This window comes from Ochlerotatus camptorhynchus, unplaced genomic scaffold, assembly GCF_037179485.1.
Source record: "Ochlerotatus camptorhynchus isolate MF236.1 unplaced genomic scaffold, CSIRO-AGI_Acam_v1.1 ptg000109l, whole genome shotgun sequence".
In the NCBI taxonomy this organism is placed as follows: Eukaryota; Metazoa; Arthropoda; class Insecta; order Diptera; family Culicidae; genus Ochlerotatus; species Ochlerotatus camptorhynchus.
The window spans coordinates 604,846-630,179 of NW_027040599.1; the positions used below are offsets into that span (position 1 = coordinate 604,846).

General features: G+C 37.7%; 1 protein-coding gene across 18 annotated transcripts in view; it reads right to left on the minus strand.

The window, feature by feature from the left end:
* Positions 1-25,334, minus strand: part of pyd (polychaetoid) — a 132,695-nt gene that overhangs the window by 45,558 nt on the left and 61,803 nt on the right. For 6 of the 18 annotated variants that reach the window (XM_065219734.1, XM_065219728.1, XM_065219727.1 and 3 more), the window contains exon 1: positions 23,273-24,731. The exons of 3 other annotated variants lie outside the window; for them this stretch is intronic. In XM_065219734.1, the coding sequence (XP_065075806.1) occupies positions 23,273-24,190 (918 nt within the window). In that variant the 5' untranslated portion in view covers positions 24,191-24,731. Of the gene's footprint in view, positions 1-8,142; positions 9,371-23,272; positions 24,738-25,334 lie in introns of those variants that run through there. 9 more of the 18 variants (XM_065219732.1, XM_065219730.1, XM_065219736.1 and 6 more) reach the window with 5 other exon arrangements.

Consider the following 25,334-nt stretch of genomic DNA (forward strand, 5'->3'; position numbering starts at 1 on the left):
CATGTCGAAAATTTCATGTAATTTTTATGACCACATAAATAAACAAATGCAGTAAAAGCAGCATAATGTCAGTTCATGCATTGTATTAATGATAATTTTGTCCTTTTTAGCAAGTAATATTACACCATATTTTCGACATGATTGTAGTGCATCCACTTTGACGTGATATCAAAATTATTTTTTTGCTGTGAATAGTATAATTCCCTTGCAAACCTAAAAAAAACTCTATCTGCGTAAAAATAAATAAAATAAGAGTGATTTGCGGAAAAACCCGCTACTATCGCACCCACCGTCAGTGGGTATATACGTACTACAACGCGGCTTTCAAACAAAGGAGTAACAAGTGTGATACTATCACTGCTAGACTAGATCTTAGGTTTTCTCATGCAATTGTTCATCAGAGAGGGGAAGCTTAGTAATCCCTATCGCCTGCCCATGGCGCCATTCTATCAGGGATTTTCGAACATAGAGAATAATTTTCGAAAGGTCCCTTTTAACCACGATTTAAATTTAACTTGGCATATAGTTCACAGCCTGAGTGTTACATTTTATTCGGTGTACACATATAATGGAACTCTCTTATGTTTCCCGTTTCGACTGCGTTTTGTTGTTTCGATGTTTTCGGTTGGGGTAATGCCATAAACGAGATGTTTTATTGATTACCGAGAGTGAAAAAAAAGGAGTTTGGTGAGTTCGTTCTAATTATAAATCAATTACAAAAATGTATTTCCCACTATTACTAAATATGGGAAATGGCTCAAATGTTGGCCTATGGATCTTAGATTGGGTCCATCGCTAAAAATCTGCTATTTATCAGTTTTATCTAGATGAACGCGTCATTGGGACGGTAATAATGGATATTTTGGACAGAGATGAACCAGCCGATGGCTGAAAGTCTCTTTAATAAAGAAAGATAAAGATAAGGATATTTTGGTCGCTATTGAAAATTTAGTCGATTGCTGAATTTATGTATGGGCCCAAATTAGGGGCATTTAAGCTGACATTACATCCATTTCCCCTACGTGCCACATTTAGAAATACCATGCTTCGATATCTGAAAGTTGTTTTTAGTAACCTTATCCATTTGATATCGGTGGTGTTTACATGCGAATACAATAAGAAAGTGACCTCGAAATGGGCATGATTCTTTAGACACTTTGCTAATTCCACTTAATTTATTTTGGTATCCATGACAGATACGTATTTCGGCTACAATGTGCAGTCTTCATCAGTGTCATTCTCACTAAAGACTTATGAAAAACCTAACCCCCTTTAGTACTCATCCCCTAGCTAAAAATGTCAAGATCACAGGTATAAAAATGAAACTACAACGTATAGAATCGGAACCTACCTAACTAATAATAACCAAAGATTTAAGTAAAGTAAAAGAGAAAATTTATTCAAATCTCTAATAAGAATACACAAAGCCTTTAAGAGCGCATTCAGAAGCAAAAAAGCATTCCAAGCGAATGAATTTGTCCATACCAGTTTTGCATTCATCCGAACGACGACGTAAATCCAATGACGTTCTTATGTGTTTGCATGAAATTTAAACCCGTAGGTCGAATTTGAAATCAAGAAGCAGTGTTGTATTGTTATCACAATATCAACAATTTGTGACTCTTCATAAAATTCAAAGGTACATATTTAGTAGAAACATTCCATTTTGTCTAAAAACCCGTTCGAAAAAGAGAGGTAAAGTGCGGGTTGTGCTTAGTAGGCCGAAAAGATCTTACCCCTATCTATAAATCATATTGTGCTCGTCGGCCACGTCTTTTACCGGAAAGAAATAATATACCGGTCGGTTCTGGGATTTGATACGGGATCGACGGTAAACATGCTCTCGCCGGTGAACAGGATTACCGGATTTTTTCGCTTAAGGAAGTTCAAGATGGAGTGTATATTAGTGTTCATAGCTTTGTTACTTCCAACGATTCATCTGTTTAATGTTCTAATCGAGTATTCGCAGTGGTTAGTGTGGTATGTGTCCGCTCTATGATTTCCTGTGGATACAATGTAAACCACTGTTTTTGTTTAATAATATGAGACACGTTATACATTGAATTCTACATGCATTAATATCGACAAGAAAAATGATAAATGTATTTCTATAATTTTACAGGATTCTTTCAAGTACTGACTGTGAATGTGTAGACTAGACTTGACTAGATATCTCCAGAACTAAATGTCTGATCGGAATAAAATTCAGTAGGGTTCAATGGGAAATGGCGTGATCAACCGCCAGCGGATGCTACTCAATTATTTCCAGATGATCTGTAATTACACAGAGAACCAATAGACGATGCTAGGGACTAGCAATCATCCTCAATGTGTAAAAACTGGTGATCTCAAACTAGGTAATACCAGCGCCGGCCTCTCCAGATGCAGGTCAAGACAGGAATTGGTAGAAATGTGTTGACGTGACACTCGCTTTGATGGACGCCGAGAAATCCTTTGCACTTCCACGAGGAATCACTAGGATGTTAGATAAAAGGGTTGGGTCGTAGGATTCGTTTTCGTAAACGATAAGTTAAATTGATGTCCTAACGATCCTATCCTAGTTATATTTATCTGTACAAGATTTTTAAAAATCCAATTCGTCCCACAACCTGCAACCAAGATATCAGAAATCTATCTCCAGTGTCCCAAAAAAAAAATATCCATGCAAAAACCTATGCTTCACTGATCGTCGCGATCCCAAAATCTACATTAATTACTAATACATTCCTATGCTATAACTAAGCAAAATACTCTAACTGAATTCAACAGTCAATGAAACATCAACAACATAATGACGGTATTTTTTTTTTTTTTCAATATACGCATATGTTGATCCCAAACGAAAACTCATAAAAGAAACGAACAACTCGATGGCCCGTGAACTGCAAGCTAGTCAATCATAACCCCTTCGGTAGTGGTGCATAATGCCACAACATACCTAATTGCTTAGAAATTGAAAGTGCCACTTCTACGACCGTCGTCGATCGTCGCATATGAGGGGACAGGTAGATATGTGTTTGTGTGCATAAACATTACCTTCGTGCGGTACAAACGTTGACTTTAATTCATTTTCTCGTCAGATAATGACATGTTCATTAGCACTCCAGCAGGTTGTGAAATTAGATACACACATCGATCGTGTAATACAAAACAAATCAATATAATTGCAGCGGTTTTACGCTCGTTTCGTTTTAGCCACAGCAACTTCCACGATGACCGCGAGTGCCTACGAGAAAATGTAAATTGACGACTGGCAACAGTTACCTATAAGGGTACCGTGCCAGAAAATAAGTTGCTTTTGTTATTTCAAAATTTCCGGAGCTACATAAAATTGCTTCGAGCGTGTTTCGGACAGCGTACTCGTTTATATTGGCACACGGTCTTAAGTGCCCCGGATACCGAAAGATTCGAAATTGCACTGCTTGCTTATTTGATTTCATTGCATACCTTATTATGTTAAGTTATGAGTGGAAGCTTATGCAATAAATCAAGGAGTTTTTAAGTTTATTTCTTCATGACTGAAGAGCATGTAGAAGCGCACATATGTTTTCATCCACTTATATTAAATAAATGGTTAAAATGAGCATGATGCATGTTGGTGCAAATACGATCAAATGATAATGTTTTAATTTCTAATAATTTCAGCTTACAGCACAGCCGCTTTCAAAATCGGCCCTGCTTCCACCGCAGCTTGATTTTCTGCATGACTAATTGTAATGAACGACTAGCCCGGTGTGGCGATTGCTCTTTTCCTTTGAAAAAAAAACCAGAGCTGTCATGAGGCTTTGGTGCACGGTTCAATTGGTTTAATAGTGTCCAAAGCAAATTTCAACTGATCATTAGAAAGTTATGACTTCCTTTCCATTTAGACACGTGCAAGTGCTTGGATGCTAGCATGTGGCAAATCAATTCATCATGCCCAGGAAAATATTGTTTACGACAAAAGTAGCCGTTCAACAATACACATTGATGGTAAGCGGAAATGGTCGGTTGACACTTCGATCTCCCTTTGGTCCCTGCCTTCAATCAATACAAGTGGAAACTTCCATTGTGGTAGCGGGTTTGAAACATTGCAGCTGTCCTCGAGCATTGTTGATCATCTGATGAATTGCATTCAAGTCAAACCTATTAGTTTGGCGAATACTTGTGCGATTCGCGATAGCTCATTGACTACCCATGTCTGCTTAACCTATGATCAATCCACAGCTGCATGAATAGCTTACCTACACGTAGGATCAGCAGAAACGTCATATGCTCGTATGAAGAAAGCACACACCCTTCATTGTCACAGCCTTCGGGTAGGAATGAACATACATACATATTCCTGCGTACCAAAGCTGACTTGTTGCATTGATTGCATTAGACTGCGAGGGTAGGGTCGTTTATGTAAAACGCAAAGTAAAACACCAAACCTGCGGGAAATATTAAACCGGTTGGTTGCTGGTGTCTTTTTTCCATTCGTTTTTTTAGAAAAATTAGGGATTTATATTTATCTTGGGTATTCATTTAAACGTTGGGTATTATAGGTATTTGGTTTTAGAACATTATTCCCAATTCCATTATCCTGATAGACATTGCCCCAAATGTCATCGGTTCTCCATCGCCGAAAAAAGTGAGTATTACTGTTTTGTCACAAAATATCACTATTTTGGTTATATCTCCAGAACCAAGCATCTGATCGAGATGAAATTCACTAGAGATCTATGGAATCGGTTCATCCATCACCAAGAAAGGTGAGTGAGTACTATTTCGCAAAATATCTTTGAAATTTTTTCGTAGCCAAACATCCGATCGAGATGAAATTCGATAAAAACAAAATGGAACTGGAACTCAAATCGGTTCAGTCATCGCCAAATGTCCAATCGAGATAAAATGCAATAAGATTCTATGGGAAATAGATACAAACAAAATGGAATCAGTTGCACTCAAATCAATTTAGCCATAGCCGAGATAAGTGTGTGAGTAGCACTGTTTTACTTAAAAAAAATCATCATTTTGGACATATCTCCGGAACCAGATAACCAATCGGGAAAAATCTTCCAGAAGGTTTAGCGCTAAAAAGCTACATACTGGATCGGATTAAACTTGAAGTAAACCCTCGCCTTCCTTGCGAACACGGGGTCGGTCGTCTTCGCTTTTCTTCCACTGCCAGCTCGCCGCTGGGTCGTCTGGGTCTCCTTGAACGGTTTTACCACACGGGACACGGCAGGACATTTTGAGTTTTGGCTGAGAACTGTACCGTGTCAATAGATAATCATTGAATTTAGCAGTTGGAATTTAGTCTCGACATTTCTCACTCTCATCACTAGTCCCTCTATCTCACTAATGTAAACTTAATTTCCATTCTGACTAGCACTTCAATTTGAAGCTGATATAGTGGACGTCAGTAAAAAAATTTCAACAATCGGTGATGATACTAAAAAGGTGTGATTTTTTAGAGGAAAATACTGGCACGTTTTGATGTCTCCAAAAATATTGGAAAAAATATTGAAAATCAAAGGATAGGGGAAATTGCTCTAATTTTGGGCTATGGATCTAAGATTGGGCCCATCGCTGAAAATCTACTATTTATTAATTTTATTTAGATGAACGCGTCATTGGGACGGTAATAATGGATATTTTTGGTCGCTATTGAAAATTTAGTCGATCACTGAATTTATGTATGGGCCTAAATCAGGGGCATTTGGGCCGACAGTTTTCATTTTATAATAGGAGGATGTTATGGGTCATAGTGGTGTGAGTAGAGCCGACCGATACGGTCGTGTTTTGTGTTAGCTCCAGGCCTGGTGCGTGAGAATTTATTTAAATTAGTTTTTCGCATGCATTTTGTTCTCGAGTGGGTTATAAGTTTTTCGGTTGTGATTTTAAGGAACGTGGATCGAATTTTATTAGCTTCAAACCCCATGGCGATAGTTTAATCTAATGAAATTAAATAGTTTAGGCGCATTGTTCTCGAATGGCTGCTTCACTTGTGCTTTGTGTGCTATTCTCGCATTTCATTTAGTTTCCCGGTATGACCTCGATCATTTGACAGAAAAAAATGTTTTAACACGCACTAGAGTTCGTTCGAGATCGTTTAAAAGTTGTACAATATTTCTAGATAGAGCTGGAATTAGGGCGAAACAGCTTTTGTAAACAATGACTTCTTTCGATGATTTCTAGAAATTTAAGACTCGCCAACGTAAATCAACACCACCATCGGGTAGGGCAAGACTTCCCCTACCCGATGGTTATATTGATTTGCCTGGTCGTGCCTTGAGTTCCTAGAAATCATCGAGAGAAGTCATTGTTTACAAAGGCTGTTACGCCCTAATTCCAGCTCTATCTAGATTTGTAAGATAATGCTCGATAATCATGGTTGAGCCTTCGAGGTGATCGTCCTTTGATTTTGTTGGTTTTTTTTTAAATGTTATTTATTTTGTGACAGTGAAGGTTGCAAATACTCATTTCAGCTAAAAAAATGTTTTTTTTTTAAATTATGAAATAATTAGATGCTATGATAATATTTTGAATTGGTAAGATACAAGAGGTTGCAAAGAATGTGTTTGACATATTAAACCTGTTTATTTCACTTCATGAGAGTCACAATCAGCGATTTTTCACACACTCACACACTCACTCACTCGCTGATTGTGACTCATAGAAAGCAAAATTTACAGGTTTTATGTTTCAAATGCATACTTTGTAACCTCTTCTTGTAAGTTACAAGTAAAACATGTCATCATACCATCTTTTGGTTTTATTATTCCGAAAAACTTTATTTTAGCTGAAATGAGTATTTGCAACCTTGGTCACAGTCGTCACCGGTATGTAGACAACCTTTAGTGAGATAGAACTCGGTTAATATATGCATGCTTGTATGCCACCGGACGTCAACAATCGTCGTTGGTTATGTTATGTAATGAGGCTCGGTTATCTAGTCCAACCGTTTTTGCTTACTGAGCAGAAGGCCGTGGGTTTTATCGGAGGACCATTTACATTACAGTATAGTTTTCCTTTCAGCCATTCCTAAGGTCGCAAGTCTTATTCGCGTCAAATTTCGGAAATAAATACATTATTTCAAAACTACGTTCGCATCAAGGTGAATCCTGATACAACGTACCCACGCTACTAAAAAAATATCCCTTCTGTGACCTTTTTGGGGACGCAGAGGTCAACACGGTTCCCAAAACAACAAAGATCACGCTAATACGTTATTGATCTTTAAAATTTGGAGTCACTGAAACTTTTTCAATGAGAATGGAAGGTCACTCTCAACCCCATTCAGTTGTTTCATTATTCAATGGTTCTGATCAATCACGAAGTACCAACCATTTTTATGCGCAGTCAGGCCAAGCTAAGCTATGATAAGAAGATGTTTTGATTCAGTGTACGAATACCATTATTACTGGAACAGATACCCTACCAGTTTCGACTTGGCAAATATCGAGTTGTGGAAATTCTACACTATTAAATACATTTTAAAGCTAAACTAATAAAAACAAAAGTCTATAAGTTCCTCGACTACTGGTTCAACTACCCTACACGGAATAGTTAAATGAGCTTTTGAATGGTTGATAAATAATTGTGGAGGGAGTGTAAATAAGATACGGCGAATGAGATTGTAAACAGTTTAAACTATCATTCGCGCCAAAACACTGACCGAGTGGATTCCGAAGGAAGTCAATAAAAATCCATTCGCTTGCGACAGAAACGAACGGTAGCCCTCAGCAGCTGGTAATAGTTATTGCCAGCTTGCGTTTATTCATAGCTGACAACAAACTGGTTCTTTTATTTATTCCTCAAAGGTCACATTCTCTTCGATCATATGTTGTTGTTGCGTGGTTGGCTTGGCGGAGAACGGAATGCATCTATTAGTTTGTCATGTGTGTGTATGCATGCATATAACAGGAGGGGTACGTTTTCTATTGATCGATAAATAAAAATTATTCCATTTGGCCATGGAGCAAAACTGCGTTGGGTTCAATCTGATTTCGAATTAATTTTTTTTCTGCCTAAGCGAGGAAGTGGCTTTCGACTTTGAATGAAAATTCATGGTCTATAATGAATTCGAAAAAAAAACTGACTGGATTGTCAGTTGGAGAGTTTCCGAATCGAAAAAACAAAAGTCACAAAATATGCTAATCACTGAAAATTATATACCTGAGGATCGTTGTGAAAGTGGTTGTTGGGTAGCTGCGGTCCATTGGTAGCTCCTATCAGATCCATTGTGGTGAGATTTAACAGCGTAATTTTTTTCGGTAATCCATTTAACAAATAGGCAGGTTATCACAGCTCCTCAGAAAAGTACGCTATTCCTGCCTGAGATGAACGATAATGTACAATGTGGCACACTTTAGGGTGGGGTTCCATTCACAGTAACCATACACGCATTGAAATCACGGGTAAACAAGCAACCACTCAGTGCAGACACAGCCACTCTCTGCTATCTTGATTTTTATTTTCGATTAGCTTCTCGTCTCAAACGAAACTGGAAACATGCTCTTCTTCGTTTAGTTTCACTCACGTCTTGCCAAGATGTGAGGATATGATACGGGGACCGTGTGGCACTCGATAAACTGCTGATGTTATGCTGGGTGTCGTATTTCTCGTATTTCGACTGTGTGTTTGTGTGAGCTAAAAACCAGCTCTTTTTCGCTCTCTCACTCACTCTCGTATACACAGAAGTACTATCGCTATGCGGGGACGGATTTAAATTCCAACATATTTTTTTTTCTTTCACAGAACGATGACCACAGCAAAAGTGTTTCCAAAACCTTGAATTGGTAATTTATTCTTCAGCGCAACATTTTTCATCTCTCTTCTTCTTTCTTCGACACACAACGAAAATCAAACATTCACACAAATACACTCAGTGGGCTGGTTAATTGATGATGCCTGTACCTGTGCGAAAAGCCAACGAGCGATAAAATTTCTTTACATTCTGCGAAATTGAACATGGAATTTTAAATTATTGCTCGATCGTAGTACACGAGACGCACTCACGACACTGCACAAAACTCTGCACTGCACACTCACTCGGAGATCCCTACTGAAATAGGGGTTTGGCCAACGTCGTTGCTGGAATGCCGAAGCTTTCAAGTACTCGCGGTGGAAAACTGGTTACGCTGCGCATAAAGCTGCAAAATTCCACACCTACGACTCACGTTGTCCGAAATGAACCACCACCGCTCTTATTCTCATAAATGGCACTTTCAAATAATAGCCTACTATTTACACGATTATTCAGCACGCTCACCGCCTACTTTGCACGTTTCGGAAAATGATCCTCTGTGATTAACGCATTCCTAATACCGAAATGGATTGCATTTCACTAGATGCACCTTTCTCCACAAGAGCTTAGGCCGAATCAACCAGTCACTATGAGTAGGAGCAGCTACAAATTCAAACGCGCACGGCTCAACAGTTCGAAATAAAATGGACGCCCAGAAACAAGTTGTGGCTCGTGACGCGAATGAAAGTTAAGCCAAAACGACGACGACGATGACGACGACGACGGCGGCGGCGGCGACGATGACGACGACAGAGTTGACGAGAGGAGCGGGCTTTTTGAGAGAGCCTAGCGAATATACAACAAATCCAGCCAACAAAAGCCCGCAGGAAGAAACGAGAAAGACGGCAACTTAAAAATCATTTTCTGACTTACATAGGTATTTGCCTGACTTGCTCTTTGCTTCTGCTCTCTGGGGCCGTGCGTATAGTCCTACACAAGACACAAGACTCGGTCAAGAGAAGACGGCAGCGATGGACGGACGGACGGATGAAGGGAGACGATCGGAAAGTGTATAGAAGGAGATGGAGATTTTAAAACAGCAATATGCGAACAGGTAAAAATACTCAGGTGTTTCTGAGTTGTGTAATGACGTAGAATGATTTTCGGTGCTTTAGTCACAAACACATATCTATTGATGATTCAATATTCTAAAATTCCTGAATTAAAGAATGATAGTATTTTGTTCATCAACTATTTTGCATAATATTGCATAAATCGTTGATAAACAAGGTACAATATGATTTTGATTTTGATTTGCATATCTATGACGACTTCAATTTATTTGTGTATTGACGCCATTTATCACTTACTGTTGAAAAAGTTCAGTTTGAAATTTAAAATTTTCGTGGCAACCGTTGGAAACCTATGCTGCATTTGACATGCACCCACTTATACAGATGGTATAATGGAGCACTGACACTGACGGCATTCCAGGTTCCCACCTCCCGGCACATTTCATTGACGGCAATCTCCGTGTTAAGGACAGGCATTTGCCTTCGCACTGCTTTGAATCTAGGACAGTCGTAAGCCACGTGCTCCGATGTTTCCTCCACATTTCCACACTTCGGACAGAGGGTGATTTTGGTTGTCCGACCGATGTAGGTACTGCCTGAAGCAACCATGACCGTATAAGAATTGCGTCAGGTCTAATTTTACCTCTCCATCCTTTCTGTTCACCCAGTTTGAGGGAATCTGTTAAGACGACATCGACACCTTTGGGAAACTTTAGCGTCAGCACGCCGATGTACATCTCGTTCAAAAGCGGTAGACCAAGGATGGAGCCTTCTGGAAATCCCACCGTCATCCTCGTCGATCTCTGTTTCGTAGACCAGAACCCGATTCTGGAAATAACTTCTCAGAATCCTGCACATGTAGTCATGGAATCTCATTCTTTACAGCGCTTAGGCGATGGCTTTCCCGCTAGCGCGATTGAATGCATTCTTGACGTCACAGCGCAAAAACAATTTCCTCTCCGCTTCTGTTTGGACAATTTCGAGGTTCCCTCGATCACTATCCGAATAGCATCCACCGTTGATCTCACTTTCCGGAATCCGAACTGGATTTTCCGACAATGCATGCTCACTCTCCGTACATTTCGTCTGTTGAGGAATGTCCTTTCAGTGGTGGCAGGGGGGTACCCCTCACCAGTTTGGTAAAAAGAGATGATCAACCCGATTCGTACCTTCCTCCAGGTCGTTGGATCATGTTACACGAAGAGTCCCTATTATTAAACTATTAAACTAATAAACATAAAATAGAATTTTATGATCGTTAAAATAATCCTATTCAAATCAAAATATTTTAATCATACCTCTATATACTTCTGATATATTAAAATGTAAATAATTGAAGAAGTTTTGCGTTCACTCGCGCATTTTTGAGAAAATTTATTTAAAAAAATCAATGATTTTTTTTTTAATTTCATGTGTTATTTATTTTTTAGCACCCTAAACATAATAGTATTGATCTAGAATATATTGAATTGATCAGTACTGATCGACGAAAAATAATAAAAGTATTCTTATGAATGAATTTTCAAAATACATAACTACTATAAAAACGTGAATTTCAGACAAATTTGTCAGATATTTGAAGGTGTACCGATATCATGTCTTGGGCAACTTTTCATTAAATTTTACGTTCTACAACTTTGCCAGAAACATAAAACTTCTATCTTGCGAAATAATAAAGTTTATATCGCTGCACCATCTTTGCGGCTTCAATATAAACTATTTTTATCTACCAAATTGTAGACCAAAGTAAGCCAAGAAGATTTGCTGAAGACATCAACTCAATTGGATGTAATCGCAGAGCGTTAATATTTTTTCCTGCTAGATTTTATTTCTGGCCCACTGTGCAATGCACCATCAGCGCACTTCTCAGCTCCTCTTCGGTTGTGAACTCGTCCAGATCCCTGCATAATTTAACGTTTTTCAAAAATATCCAAAAAAAAAAGATACATTTGCCGTTTTTCCCACCTGGGATGCTGATGATCAAATTCCTAATGCGAATGCTATAACAAATGGGTGGAGCCTCTAATGTGTACTGAAAATGCAAAAATGATGCGGAATCATAAATTTCGCTTAACAATTTAAGGATTAATTGAAATTCTCAAAGTCCTATGTCAACACCGCTGTTGTGTCCCTAGATACAACCCCTTAATGTTTTACAACGCATAACATACTAAAATTTATGTCGCAATATTTCTTTCTTTTGAAATATGGGACATTATTTTCGATGATAAATAGGCAATTCGTGGAATGCGTTACTTTTCTTCTTCATTTAATTAGCGCAAATTTACATATTCAATGCAAACAAAAATTCCTCAGAAATACATATTTTTTTTTTCAATTATTGAAATTTCACACAGGAATACACACACTCAAAACGCTCGAAAAAGCATTGATGAGCCGAGCCGAACGACAATACCAGCATAAACCTGACTCGTGCTCTCTGGGTGCCGTACTCAACATTCAGAAGAGAACCGCTGTAAATTTCCAGACCCATCCCGAAGAGCCACAGAAGAGATGAAAACCAAGAGGAAGAGACAAAGGGCGACAAAAACACAATCCACTCTGGAACGGTTGGAGATGGGGCCGTGACTGTGACTGTGACTCTTGCAGTTCTTCTATGGTCTATAGTAGCCGATCGCCGAAACCAAGAACCAAAGTTCTTCTGTGTTTTCTTGCTCTTGCTTTTTAGATTTCACCATCAACACAGAGCGACCATTTAGGAGATACAAACATATATAGGTAGGTAAGTAAGGGCCAAAGAACGAGAAGAATGCTTGGCAGGCAGCATGTTAGCCTTATGGCTATACAGTCAATGGTTGAGAGATCACCGAGAGATACGCGCGCAAGTGGCTGTCCATCCACGGTTTGCTGGGTGAACATTGCATTAGGCAAGAATGAAAGAATGGAGTAATATAAACGGTATGTGGATAATCAATTTAACTGTTGAAACCCAGTCATTGCACAGGGCAGCTTGTTTTTGTTTTTGATGCCTCCGCGAAACAATTAAGACACGTCATGGATTCATGACTACGGTCGCAATTATTTTCTTCATTCGTTCCAAATTTAAATCAAATTACATACATTTTTAACCTATGTGCTTTAGCAGCTAAAAAACTTTACCATTCTTTTTTGGTTTGTCAAGTTGCTCCCCCTATTTCGAAATGTGAACAGAACAAAAATCTGAATTTTACTGGTGATGTAAAAATCCATGCATACACACATGAAACTTCCTTTTCACGTAAACCAGCAACTTGCAAGAAATGTTGCTTACAAAGAAGGACGATTGCATATAATTTATGGAATATCTCATGACATGTCTCATAAATTTACGTGATCTATAATGTAAACTTGTATGATATATGACGCTCCATTTATGTGTGCATCATAGTAACTTAAATTAACACTACTTTTTCGAACTGTGTTGCTACGTTCTTGTGTCTATTTCAAAGATTTTCCCCATTTTCTATTCATTGTAAAATTTAGACTTTCTGCGGAGAATTTTATGCGATATCTTCCAGTTGAAAGATACCAACAACTATGACGTCATGCGTGGAAGATTCCAACGACGGTTGGTGGCCGTTGTTGAGCAGAACCACATATAAGCACCTAGGCACCACGCTCCACGCTCCAAAAGAGCTTTATAATCGCATATACACGTCTATAGCTGGACGCAGCGCGTTGCTGAAAAGTTTCAAACCGACAATCACAGTTTCTTATTTGATTCGAGAAGTTGTCGTACGACTGCGATGTTGCATTTACCACATTCGACATACATGTTGATGATGATAGCTCATTCCATGTATACGAAACTGGTGTTGGAAACTTGAAAAGCTTTTCTCACACACATGTTACCAGTTCATACCTAGGTATTCGTGAGTGACCTTTGTGGCATAAAGTCGGTGCTAGAAAGCAAGAAGGAGATAGGCACTTTGGTTGGGAACGACGATAAAGGAGACAGAAAAATCCCGACTGCTTTTCGCTAAAGTTTGGAATGCTGCACAAACACACGTGTATTAGGTAGACCTAAGATCGATCGAGACCAAGGTGTAATTCTTACAGCAGCGATCAGAAGAGAGGAAAATAAAATAAATCATGCTGTTGCAACAGCTTTGCGGCCAATGCATTTTTTCTCTTGCTGGATTAAGCCGAGAATGATCGTACGTGTCTATTGAAACTTTGTATAGAACATTTGAATTACAGTATAGGTATACCTACTTGTTGTTAATCTAACAGCACTCTTTAATTTGCTTCATAGCATTCACCAATTTACGAAACACGATAATAAGCTAACAAACCAATTGTCGTCGATCTGTTGATTACATACATGCTGGTATGGGCCATAGTCTTTATGGATCTATTAATACGTAAGACTGCAGAGGGAGTCATCCTATGGGCTGCATTCTTGTGGCACAGCAAGCACAATTTAGAAGAATAAGAATAATAAGCAAGCCGGAAATGTTCACATTTTTCTCTTTTTTGCATTTTTTTTATCTTTGGATTTTGCTCATTCTTTCGTGTTTGTGAGTCATTCCGAGCGGTTGATTCATGCCTGTTGGGTCCCATGGACCAGTGCAGGTTTCGTACGTGCTAAGGTCAAGAATGTAACTGAAATTTTATTATATTTGCTATTCGGAAGATTTTGAGCAGGTACTAGTCCGATAACATCAAACAAGCATGGTTTGATTTTGCTTTTGTTCAGTGGAGGACATGTATTTCAACGGAACTGCATTCATATCTCTTTGTATAAACTAGCTGTGTTTCGGCAACACGTTTAGCAAGATGAATCTAAAATTTCATCATGGGATAAGCGCGCATTTACTTTCTATCCTTAAGAATCATATGGCCCTTACTGCGATGATTGATTTTCATCATCGATTGTACCTTTTATTAATAACTCGAGGGGATTAACATTTCTCGGTGCGTTTTCTGATCCTTTTGCTAGTCAACACAACCTTTTGCAGTACTGTAGGGGTGAGACTGGACGGACACACTTATGATCCCCTGTTTTAATTTTGAATGTAGGGGAAATGCAAGTAATGTCGGCCTAAGTGTCTCTCATTTGGGCCCATACATAAATTCAGCAATCGACTAAATTTCCAATAGAGCATTTCCAGCCCAAAACGCAAACCGGTTGGACATGAGTGTTTCCGATTTGAATGAAACATTTCTCACGTGTTCGCTGCTACTAATGGTTGCATTTTTCATTTAAATATGATTTTTTGCTCCAGAGTAACTTTTGAAAAGGGCGTATAAAAAAATGGATTATTTTTTTTTCAAAAAATCATAACTTGAAAACTATTGATCTGATCAAAATGGCATATGAGAAGAAGTTTTAGGTAGTTAAATTATCTTTGCGGAAAAAATACACTGAAAGAAAAACTTAGTAAATTAGTATTTAAAAAAACGTAAAACGATGATTATCTCAAAACACCCCCCCTTCGATCTTTATAAATTTTTTTTTTCAAGAAAACTGAAAAAATGCCCTAACTTTTGGTGAAGAGTGTATGCTGGTAACTTTCTTAAAAAAAAATCTATAATTTTTGAAATTTTTGTTGGTTTTTACAAGTTGGTAAAATTGCATATTTTTTAGTAAAATAATAATTTATTTGGGTTCTAGGCATAATTTTCAAAAACTTTGTTTATAAAAACTTTTTTCCTAAGTCCAGCCGTTCTCAAGTTAATGCAATTTAAAAAAAATATTATAATAATTTTCTATATATTGGGCCATTTTCAAATGTTAGTCGTGATGTCCAGCAACGAGATGTTTTTCCATGAATATATATTAAAAAAACAAACAATTCATTCTCAAATATGGTAGCTGTCAGACTTACCCGTTTCTATTTAGACACAGCGGAAAAGAAACAAGTTTATAAGTAAATACTCTCAAATATACCCAAATAATCAACAAACCCACTCATGTGCCTTTTTTCTGTCCTCTATTAGTTGTATACCTGGATAGAATTGTGTATGTCATAACAGAGGCTCAAAACATAAACAGGTAAACAAATATGTTATTAAACATGTAATTGAGATAAATTCTCTAGGTACTTCTCTGACGTATACCATATTGTGCCTTAAGAGCTCATCCCGCGATATCACAACTACATAAAAAGGCACCCCGTGGAGGTTTCTTACACTCACACTTAAAAAAGTTTGCTATAATCAATTGTACCTAATGAAGATAGGTATAATGTCATATATATATATATTGGGACGTTCTTCACCTGTTCCATTCAGTTCATCTCTCTTAGCGTTTCAAGTTAAAAAGCAAGTAGTTTTTTACGATGGATAACAATTTCAAGTGTTGTAAACCTCTACCTAAATCAAAAAAGTGTTGTTCAGATACAAGAAATTTGTCAGATGGAGTAATAGAAAAATTAAAATGTTTTGGCTGTAAAATACCTCTGGATAGTTCTTTAAAAATTTGTAGTAGATGTCGTCTTCAAGTTTACCGTTTGCCATCAAACAAAACGCCTTCGAATGACGGAATGCAGCAAGATCTGGAACAACCTTCTACCAGTGGTGTACGCTCAACAGCACCCATAGATATCGAGAGTGAATCCATGGTGAATATCATCCCATCGGTTACGTCTCTGGCTTCATCGACTTCAGCAGATTCTGTTGTTAATAGAATCTGTTTGTCCCATAATATTGAGACATTCAACCAAGGCATCATGGGTATCCATGTATCACCGATTACGACAAAGAGGCTGAGAAGCGCGTGTTATCCTCAACAGAAAACCAAAGAAATCATGGATGGGGTTAAGCGACACATATTCGATCTTTCGGAAGATGATGACCAAGGAATCCTCAACGGCAAGGCTAAGGATTACGATGAAATGATGAGCCAACTAAAGGAAAAATACGCAGATCCGGAATGCACTCGAGAAGAAAAGACCCAAGTATTATCCGTATTACCAAAATCTTGGCCTGTACAAAGAATCATGGATGAATTCGGTGTCAACAGATATACTGCAGCACAGGTAAGATTTATATATTTTTTAAACACCATAAAGGAAAAATTAAAAATAATTTTCATTTTCTTTCTTCCCAGGTAAAAGATTTGGTCGCCGAAGATGGAATATTATGTTCCCCTCGTTCCAAAGCAGGACATGGACTGAGAGCAGAGTTAGTAGATACAGTTGTGAAATTCTACGAAGATGACGATATAAGCAGAGTTATGCCGGGCCAAAGAGATTATGTCTCTGTAGTGACGGGTGGTGTACGCCAGGTAATACAAAAACGTCTACTAACAATGTCGCTCAAAGAAACATACTTGCATTTTGCGGAAACCCATAAAGATATCAATATTAGCTTTAGCTCATTTGCAGCCTTACGACCAAAAAATTGTAAACTTCTTAGTAAATCAGGATCTCATAATGTTTGTGTATGTACGATTCACGAAAATGTTAATCTAATGTTGAACAGCCTGAAAAAAGATCGCATATTATGTGATCGCACTATCTATATGGAACAACTTCTTTGCGATTTACAATCTAGAACAGACTTTTGCCATCTTCGAACGTGCATGAATTGTTACGATACGTCATTATCCGAAACAAAATTATTAGAAATATTGGAAGAGAATCAAATATTAGAAGTGTCATTTGAACAGTGGACTACGACAGATAGGTGTAATATTGAGTTGAAAACTTTGCCTTCCGAAGATTTTTCATTTTTCTTTACGGAAAAGTTAGACAAATTAATATATCACGATTTTATAAAAAATAAGCAGGCAGAATTCTTAAAAACAAAAAAACAAACACTAGAAGATGGCGAAGTCGTTGTTATTTGCGACTTTTCTGAAAACTACACATTTGTTCTGCAAGATGAGGTTCAAAGCTATCATTGGAATAATTCTCAATGTACAATTCATCCATTTGTCGTTTATTTTAATGATAATGGTACACTAAACCATTTAAGTTTTGTGGTTATTTCGGACATTTCAAAGCATGACACAGTAGCAGTTCAGTTGTTTATCTCAAAATTATTAGAATTTTTAAAGTCGCAAATAACAGTCCAAAAGTGTATTTTTATGTCAGATGGAGCAGCATCACAATACAAAAACATAAAAAATTTTGCTAGCCTTTGTGGATTTAAAGATAAGCATAATGTAGAAATTGAATGGCATTTTTTTGCAACTTCACACGGCAAAGGTCCTTGTGATGCGATTGGCGGTACCCTTAAGAGAATGGCAACCAGAGCAAGTTTAGCGAAGCAACACGAGCACCCTATAACGAACCCTAAACAACTGTACGACTGGGCAAATAGTCGTAAAGAAGATCTTCAAACAAAAATGTCATTTTGTTATGTTTCTACCGAAGAATACAAAAAGGCTTACACGGAATTTGATCCAATTTTTAAGAAAGTGAAACCAATTCCTGGAACTCGAAAATATCATTGCTATATTCCAGTTTCAAACAACCAAATTGCAGTAAAAATATTCTCTAATTCAAACGATACACCCAAATTATTCAATGTATTCAAATAATATGAGTTGTAAAATAAAATAATAAATATATACTGTTTCTTATCTCAACAAATCTTTCATTTGACCACATCAACGTGTTTCTTTTCCGCTGCGTCTAAATAGAAACGGGTAAGTCTGACAGCTACCATATTTGAGAATGAATTGTTTGTTTTTTTAATATTTATTCATGGAAAAACATCTCGTTGCTGGACATCACGACTAACATTTGAAAATGGCCCAATATATAGAAAATTATCATAATATTTTTTTTAAATTGCATTAACTTGAGAACGGCTGGACTAAGGAAAAAAGTTTATATATGCAAAGTTTTTGAAAATTATGCCTAAAATCCAAATAAATTATTATTTTACTAAAAAATATGCAATTTCACCAACTTGTAAAAACCAACAAAAATTTCAAAAAATATAGATTTTTTTTTAAGAAAGTTACCAGCATACACTCTTCACTAAAAATTAGGGCATTTTTTCAGTTTTCTTGAAAAAAAAATTTATAAAGATCGAAGGGGGGGTGTTTTGAGATAATCATCGTTTTACGTTTTTTTAAATACTAATTTACTAAGTTTTTCTTTCAGTGTATTTTTTCCGCAAAGATAATTTAACTACCTAAAACTTCTTCTCATATGCCATTTTGATCAGATCAATAGTTTTCAAGTTATGATTTTTTGAAAAAAAAATAATCCATTTTTTTATACGCCCTTTTCAAAAGTTACTCTGGAGGAAAAAATCATATTTAAATGAAAAATGCAACCATTAGTAGCAGCGAACACGTGAGCAATGTTTCATTCACATCAGAAGGGGTCGAGACAAAATTGACATTATTTTTAACGATTTGGGCTGGAAATGCTCAATAGCAACCAAAAATATCCATTAGTAACGTCTCAATAACGCGTTCATCTAGATAAAATTGATAAATAGCAGATTTTTAGCGATGGGCCCGATCTTAGATCCATAGGCCAACATTAGAGACATTCCCCCTATCTTGTGGAAAAAAAAAAAATCAAAATTTGATCTTATGCCACTTTATAAATAAATATTTAAAGTGTTGGATCAATTCTCAAGAGTACGTTTTTTTTTCAACACATTTCGAAACATTTGGAGAGACTTGATCCCCTTTTGCTGGCATAAGGGACAGTGGACACAGGGATCTTTCATATGTTTTTGTTTATTCTCTGTAGCCTCTCACATAATGTACATATAATTTCTAAAAGAAAGTTTTTTTTTTTTAATTTGCAAAGAAACATAGTTTTAAACATAGGGGAGATGAAGTAATAAAATTGGGGGTTGTTAAAGAAATGCTTTGAAACAGAAAAAAAGGTTATTTTCCATTTAAATCCACTGCATTATTTTTATTAATTAAGTAGAATTAAATGGCACACAGCAAAAAAAATATTACATCCAAAAAGATGCACTTCAATCATGTCGAAAATCTCATGTAATTTTTATGGCCACAAAAATAAAAAAAAAATGCAGTAAAAGCAGCGTAATGCCAGTTCATGCACTGTATTAATGATAAATTTGTCCTTTTTAGCAAGTAATATTACACCTTATTTTCGACACGATTGAAGTGCATCCACTTTGAGGTGCTATTAAAATTATTTTTTTGCTGTGCAGATAACCTTATTAGGGGAGACTTGATCCTCCTTCTATGATATGCCACCACCATTCACTGAAAAATTTAAAGCAAGTATTTCGTGATTTTACAATGATAATTTTCTGTGTAAATCACTTTCACTGCATTTGCTTACTTGTGTTCTTCGTAGAATTTTACAATTTTACCCAATAGAATACACGAAATTATTAAAAACTGCTTTTTTGCAAATCTTTAGGAGAACGAAATAAAACACCAAGAAAACCACTTCGAGGCCACTACTTTGCTAAAGAACGTAAAAGTATCATTGCACAAGCGTTGCCAGTTGTATTGCCTCTTGCAATGAATTTAAGTTTACGAAGTTTGACTCATTAACTTCGATTAGAATTATTTTTTTTCGTTAAAGAAAACAAGTAAATTTATCGATTTTTTCACTTTTAATATGTAAATATGGAGCTCAACACCTAACTATTTAAAGAGACCAAAATACTCTCGCGCTGATCCTGATGCTGATTTTAAAACGTTACACGGGGAGTTATGGGAGCGAAGCTTTAAAACGCTTCTTTTTTTCGAATTAAGTTTATTTAATAAATTTGATTGTTGCTATTGATGAGTGATAAAAAGTTTAAATCTATCGATCCTAGCCACTTCCAGCGAAATTTATAAAAATTATGAATATTTATTATAATACGTTTTTTGCCAGTTTCACTCCCATACCTTGCCCTACAACATTTCAAAATCTACATCATTATGATGATTTCAAGAAGGCTTAGTGTTTTAGGCATATTTTGCATTAGAATTTACAACTAGCTTTCATAATTGAGCAATACAGCATGGGGGAACGCCGTTTGGCTTAATGGCTGTTTGGTAATTTGGACGCATGGCATAACTATATCAAAATTTATTCCAGATCCAAATATAATACAAATAAAACTACGCACTTCCACTAAAGCGTTATACAATAGAACAAGGGGGTTGTTATGTATTTTAACCATACGAAAAATCACTTTTTCCCGAACAAACTTGAGCCATTTACCATTAATTGTATTGTTGTCCTATTGTTGAAAACTCTTACTAAATGGGACGTATTGTACATCTATTGTAATAACAATATGTTAAAATTTCGTGTACTATATATGCACAATAAGATCAATTGTTGGCAAAGATTTGCTTGTAATTGTATTTTATTTTATGGTAATTGTATGGTTATTTTTTTCCGGGACTTTTGGGTTCCTGCATTATCCAGCTTTCCATGCTCGATATTGGCGGCCTGTTTGTATGAATAAACGTATCCTTCACTGTGCTTTTTGACACTATCTGGAGGTTCGGATTTTGACCCCTCCCTTTCCCTCTCCCAGGAACAGAAGAAAATGGAACAACATATGCCCTCCAGTTAGTGTCAAAAGCACAGTGAATGATACATTTATTCATGCAAACAGGCCGCCATTACCGAGCATGGAAAGGTGGATAGTGCCGAGATGAGTGAAAAGAACTTACTTTTGGGTACTTTTTGCTTAGCGTGTACAAAGTAAGCATTTTCGAGAAAGACTGGGACTACCCATTAAATGAGCAAAAAAAATACCCTTGTATGAAGTGGTCACTGATTTAACAGTTGTGGGATTCGGCCCATTAGTCGAAGGCGAAGTTACACTGCGACGCGAAAAACGCCGTGTAAGCGAGCTCGTAAGGTGTAAATAACAAGTCTGATATCAAAATTTGTTAAAAAATTGACTCGCTGGCCGTGGGCGTATGGAAGTGACGATAGCGAATATGAAGAATCCATGGAATTCGATCCGGGAGAAAAATCAGACGAGCCATCATGTGACGTAAACCACCGAAAAAATGAAGAACTGGCTGAGGATCGATGGTCTGATGATGAATATTCGAAATCGGCTCCACATTGCAAATGCCGTAAAAAATGTGCTGATCTTTTGTCTCGAGATGACAAGGTTAAAGTTCTTAAGGCTTACTGGAATCTACATGCATCTGGTCAGAAAGTATTTAGTCGTAGCTATGTGCACATTGCAGCTGAGGAAAATCGACGAAAGAACTGAAATGCCTCAAAAGACCTCCGGAAAATGCAATCTTATGTATTTACGAATTGATGTATTTTTACCAGTCAGATTTAACCTAAACTGCACGAACTACTCACGATGGGAAATTTAGTTACGCTCTGTACTCACGCGTTATCACTGAAATTAATATTGCATTTGTTAAGCTTTGACACGAAGAATGCGAGGTGTGCGTGAGTTCAGAGAATCATCAAGGTTTGGTTTTCTTTATTTAAGAGACTTGGAGCCGTAGGCTGGTTCATCTCTCTTAGAGAATCATCAAAAAGTATCTGGACATAATAATACTTCCACGGAATGTGATCTATGTGCTAAGTATTACAAGCACTTAGAGTACGCAAAGCACGCTCGGCTGAAATGCCGTTCAGATGGGGATTCAGCAATTGCCAATCAGGTGGTCATGGCCATGGATCTCCAAAAGGTAAAGACAATTTAACAGAAAAGTGCAATAAGATTTATACAGTTTTTTTTTTATATTGAATTAGGTGATTCAACTACCACGACTGGACCGTCTGAAATTTGTTATTGTGGCGTGCCTCTGGCCTGAACATGTATGTGGCCGCAATAGTAATGATGTCCTAAGCCGTTTCCATCGTTTCATACTTGAACACGGGTATCTCGATAAGATAACTTTGTGGCTCTATAACTGTTCGTCCCAAAACAAACACTGGAGCCATTTCCCTAATACGTCTATATTGAGCAGCCCTTGAGTTTTATCCCCGTAGCATCATTGAAAAAAAAACAACAAAAGCTTTATTTTAGAAATAAAAGCATTTTATAATAAACTTTGCCAAGGGTTGCCAAGTTTGCTTCCAGCACCTCCTTTTCGGCGCAGTTTGGTACTACGCATAATGCTTTTGATTTTATAATAAAGACACAAAAGTGCTGATAGCCATTTATTACACTACACATAGGGTGGAGAACGGCTTCAGCGCCGAGCCCCTATTCCAAGCACTTTTTTTTTTAAAGAAAAGTAACCGAAAATCTATCCAAAGGATGCTCTATGATGTGAAGCATCATACTGCAAAAAATGAGCTTTGAAAGTTACTATTTACTCCATGCTTGGAATGTGGTCTCGAAGGGGCCGAAGCCGTTCTCCACCCTATTTTAATATAATAAATAAATAACCAAATTAGTTACAATAGTACATTCCTCCAAAATCAATATGTCACTTCTGTTTCATTGAAAACAAATTCCAGCGATCAAAACACCGTGTTTCCAGTAAAGATTTGACCCAATGACGTAACTTATGTTGCACAATATCTACCAGAACTCCGCAACATATTTCACTAACCCCTTTTCAATCATACATACATATACGCTTTTTGTGAGCACATACCTTTGATTTCCTTTTGCTGCTTATGTATTTATCATTGATCATATCTAAAATTGCTGCTGGCGAAGGTATCTTGTACCGCCTGAAGCTGTCATTTCTGCTGACACATATTCCGGTAGCCGCAGTTGGGATAATTTGTCTCTGCTTATGACTCAACTGAGCTCCAGCAGAGAACTGCCCCGGCTCCATGTGATTGAGGCTTTCATGCGGTGGTGAACCGATCATAGATCGCTTGTCCGATAGAGACCATTTTCGTTGCTGATTGTACTTCCAAGTGTCCCAGTGGTCACCAAATTGGGCCTGATTCGCTCTCGGTAGAGTACTGAGATGATTGTCATTGGCCGCCCGGAAAGTGGGCGTAAATCTTCGATCTATCGTCATAGTTGATATCGGATTGGCGCCCGTCACCACATGGTGTTGTTGATAATCGTTGTATCTTCTTTGTTCGAGGTTCGCATTTTGATTGTTGAGAAGAAAATCGCGATGCTGCTGCTGTTGATGTTGCATGTACTGCATGCCGTTCATAACTGGTCTAGACAAGTCAGCGTATTTGAGATTTTCATACGTAGAGGTGGCTAATGTGTTGCCGTATAGACGCCCATCAGGCGTTTTCGGTGGATAAAGTTGATTGCGGTAATTGTACCCATTCATGTTGGCTGGAAGCGTGTTCGCATGTTGATTGTAAAAGCCGTTGTTATCTGGACCAGACTTGAAGAAATGTTCAACGGGATAGAAATTCTTCGTTGTTATCGAAGAAGACACATACGAATTCCGTTTTCGCTTTCCTTTCGAGGAAGATGTACTAGACTGCCTGTGGTGACGGTGCGAACCACGATAACTGTTAACACTGTTTGATTTCTTCAGACTTTTTACGCCCACATTTGATTTGGGGCCACGTTTCATCCATTCCGGAAGTTTCATATTGGGGCAACACTAACTTAACACATTGACTCATCGATGTGAACAGTTTTTCTAATTTAGACACCAACGTTCAAGGGTGATGTCTTATATGCTGCTAATTGAATTAACGCAAACTGATTTTTTTCTGCTATGCCATACGCATCGTTTTTCTAAACTTGACCGTTTCCTTCGAAGTCAAGTAAGTGGAACGAAAATAGATTTTTTCCGCGGACGGTTGACCTCTTGAACTTTTCCGTGTTGATTAAATTTTCACATTCCTTCAAGCGTTCACTTAACTTTCCGAACAGCCCACAAAATGAGCCAATTTCAAATTCGTTCAACACCCCCTTTAATTGACGAGCGCTATTCAAACACAAACACACCGAGTATTGTTATAAAATCCACCCCCAATATCGAGAAAATCCTCGCCTCCAATATCACCCACACTGCGCGATGCACGGCACGCGACTGTCACGAGTTAATTACATTTGTGAAATGGGCAAACACCCCTTGCTACTGTTGAACTAGAATGGCGAAAAAACGGATGCATATGCTTTTGCTGAGTAGATGCTACAAGCCCAACGGTCCGATATGAACTAGAGGGCCAATACTATCGCGGGTAGGTACCGACGATAACATATTTTGTGTACATCCGAGTTGCACTCGGTGGGAGGATGAAACGTGCAGCGTCCTTCAGAGTCGGAGACATTTATTGTGGATAAATTTATTTAAATGAAGGCGTATAATATACTGCAGGATAGCGGCACCGGTGGTGTAGTGGTAAGCGTGATTGCCTCTCACCCTAAATGACCTGGGTTCAATCCCAGTCAGCGCCGTCCGGGATTTTCTGAGGCATAAAAATCTCTGAGGGTTGATGCATATATTATGTCACACTCTAGGGGGGAAGGTGGTCTAAATTTCTCCTCGATTTAGTGTGACATAATTAATGCATGGGCCCTGATCCCGCTTTCCTTCGGAAGGGAAGTAAAGCCGTTGGTCACCGGTTCATGGGTTTGATGGGTCGATAGGTAGGATCCAGGTGTGTGAGCTGCCTCCCTAGCGTCGGTAGCATTGGTACTCAGTACGGAAAACAAGATCGATGGAAAACAAATCAAGAAAAAAAGATACTGCAGCATGAAAAGCAATGGCCACAAACATAAGCCTT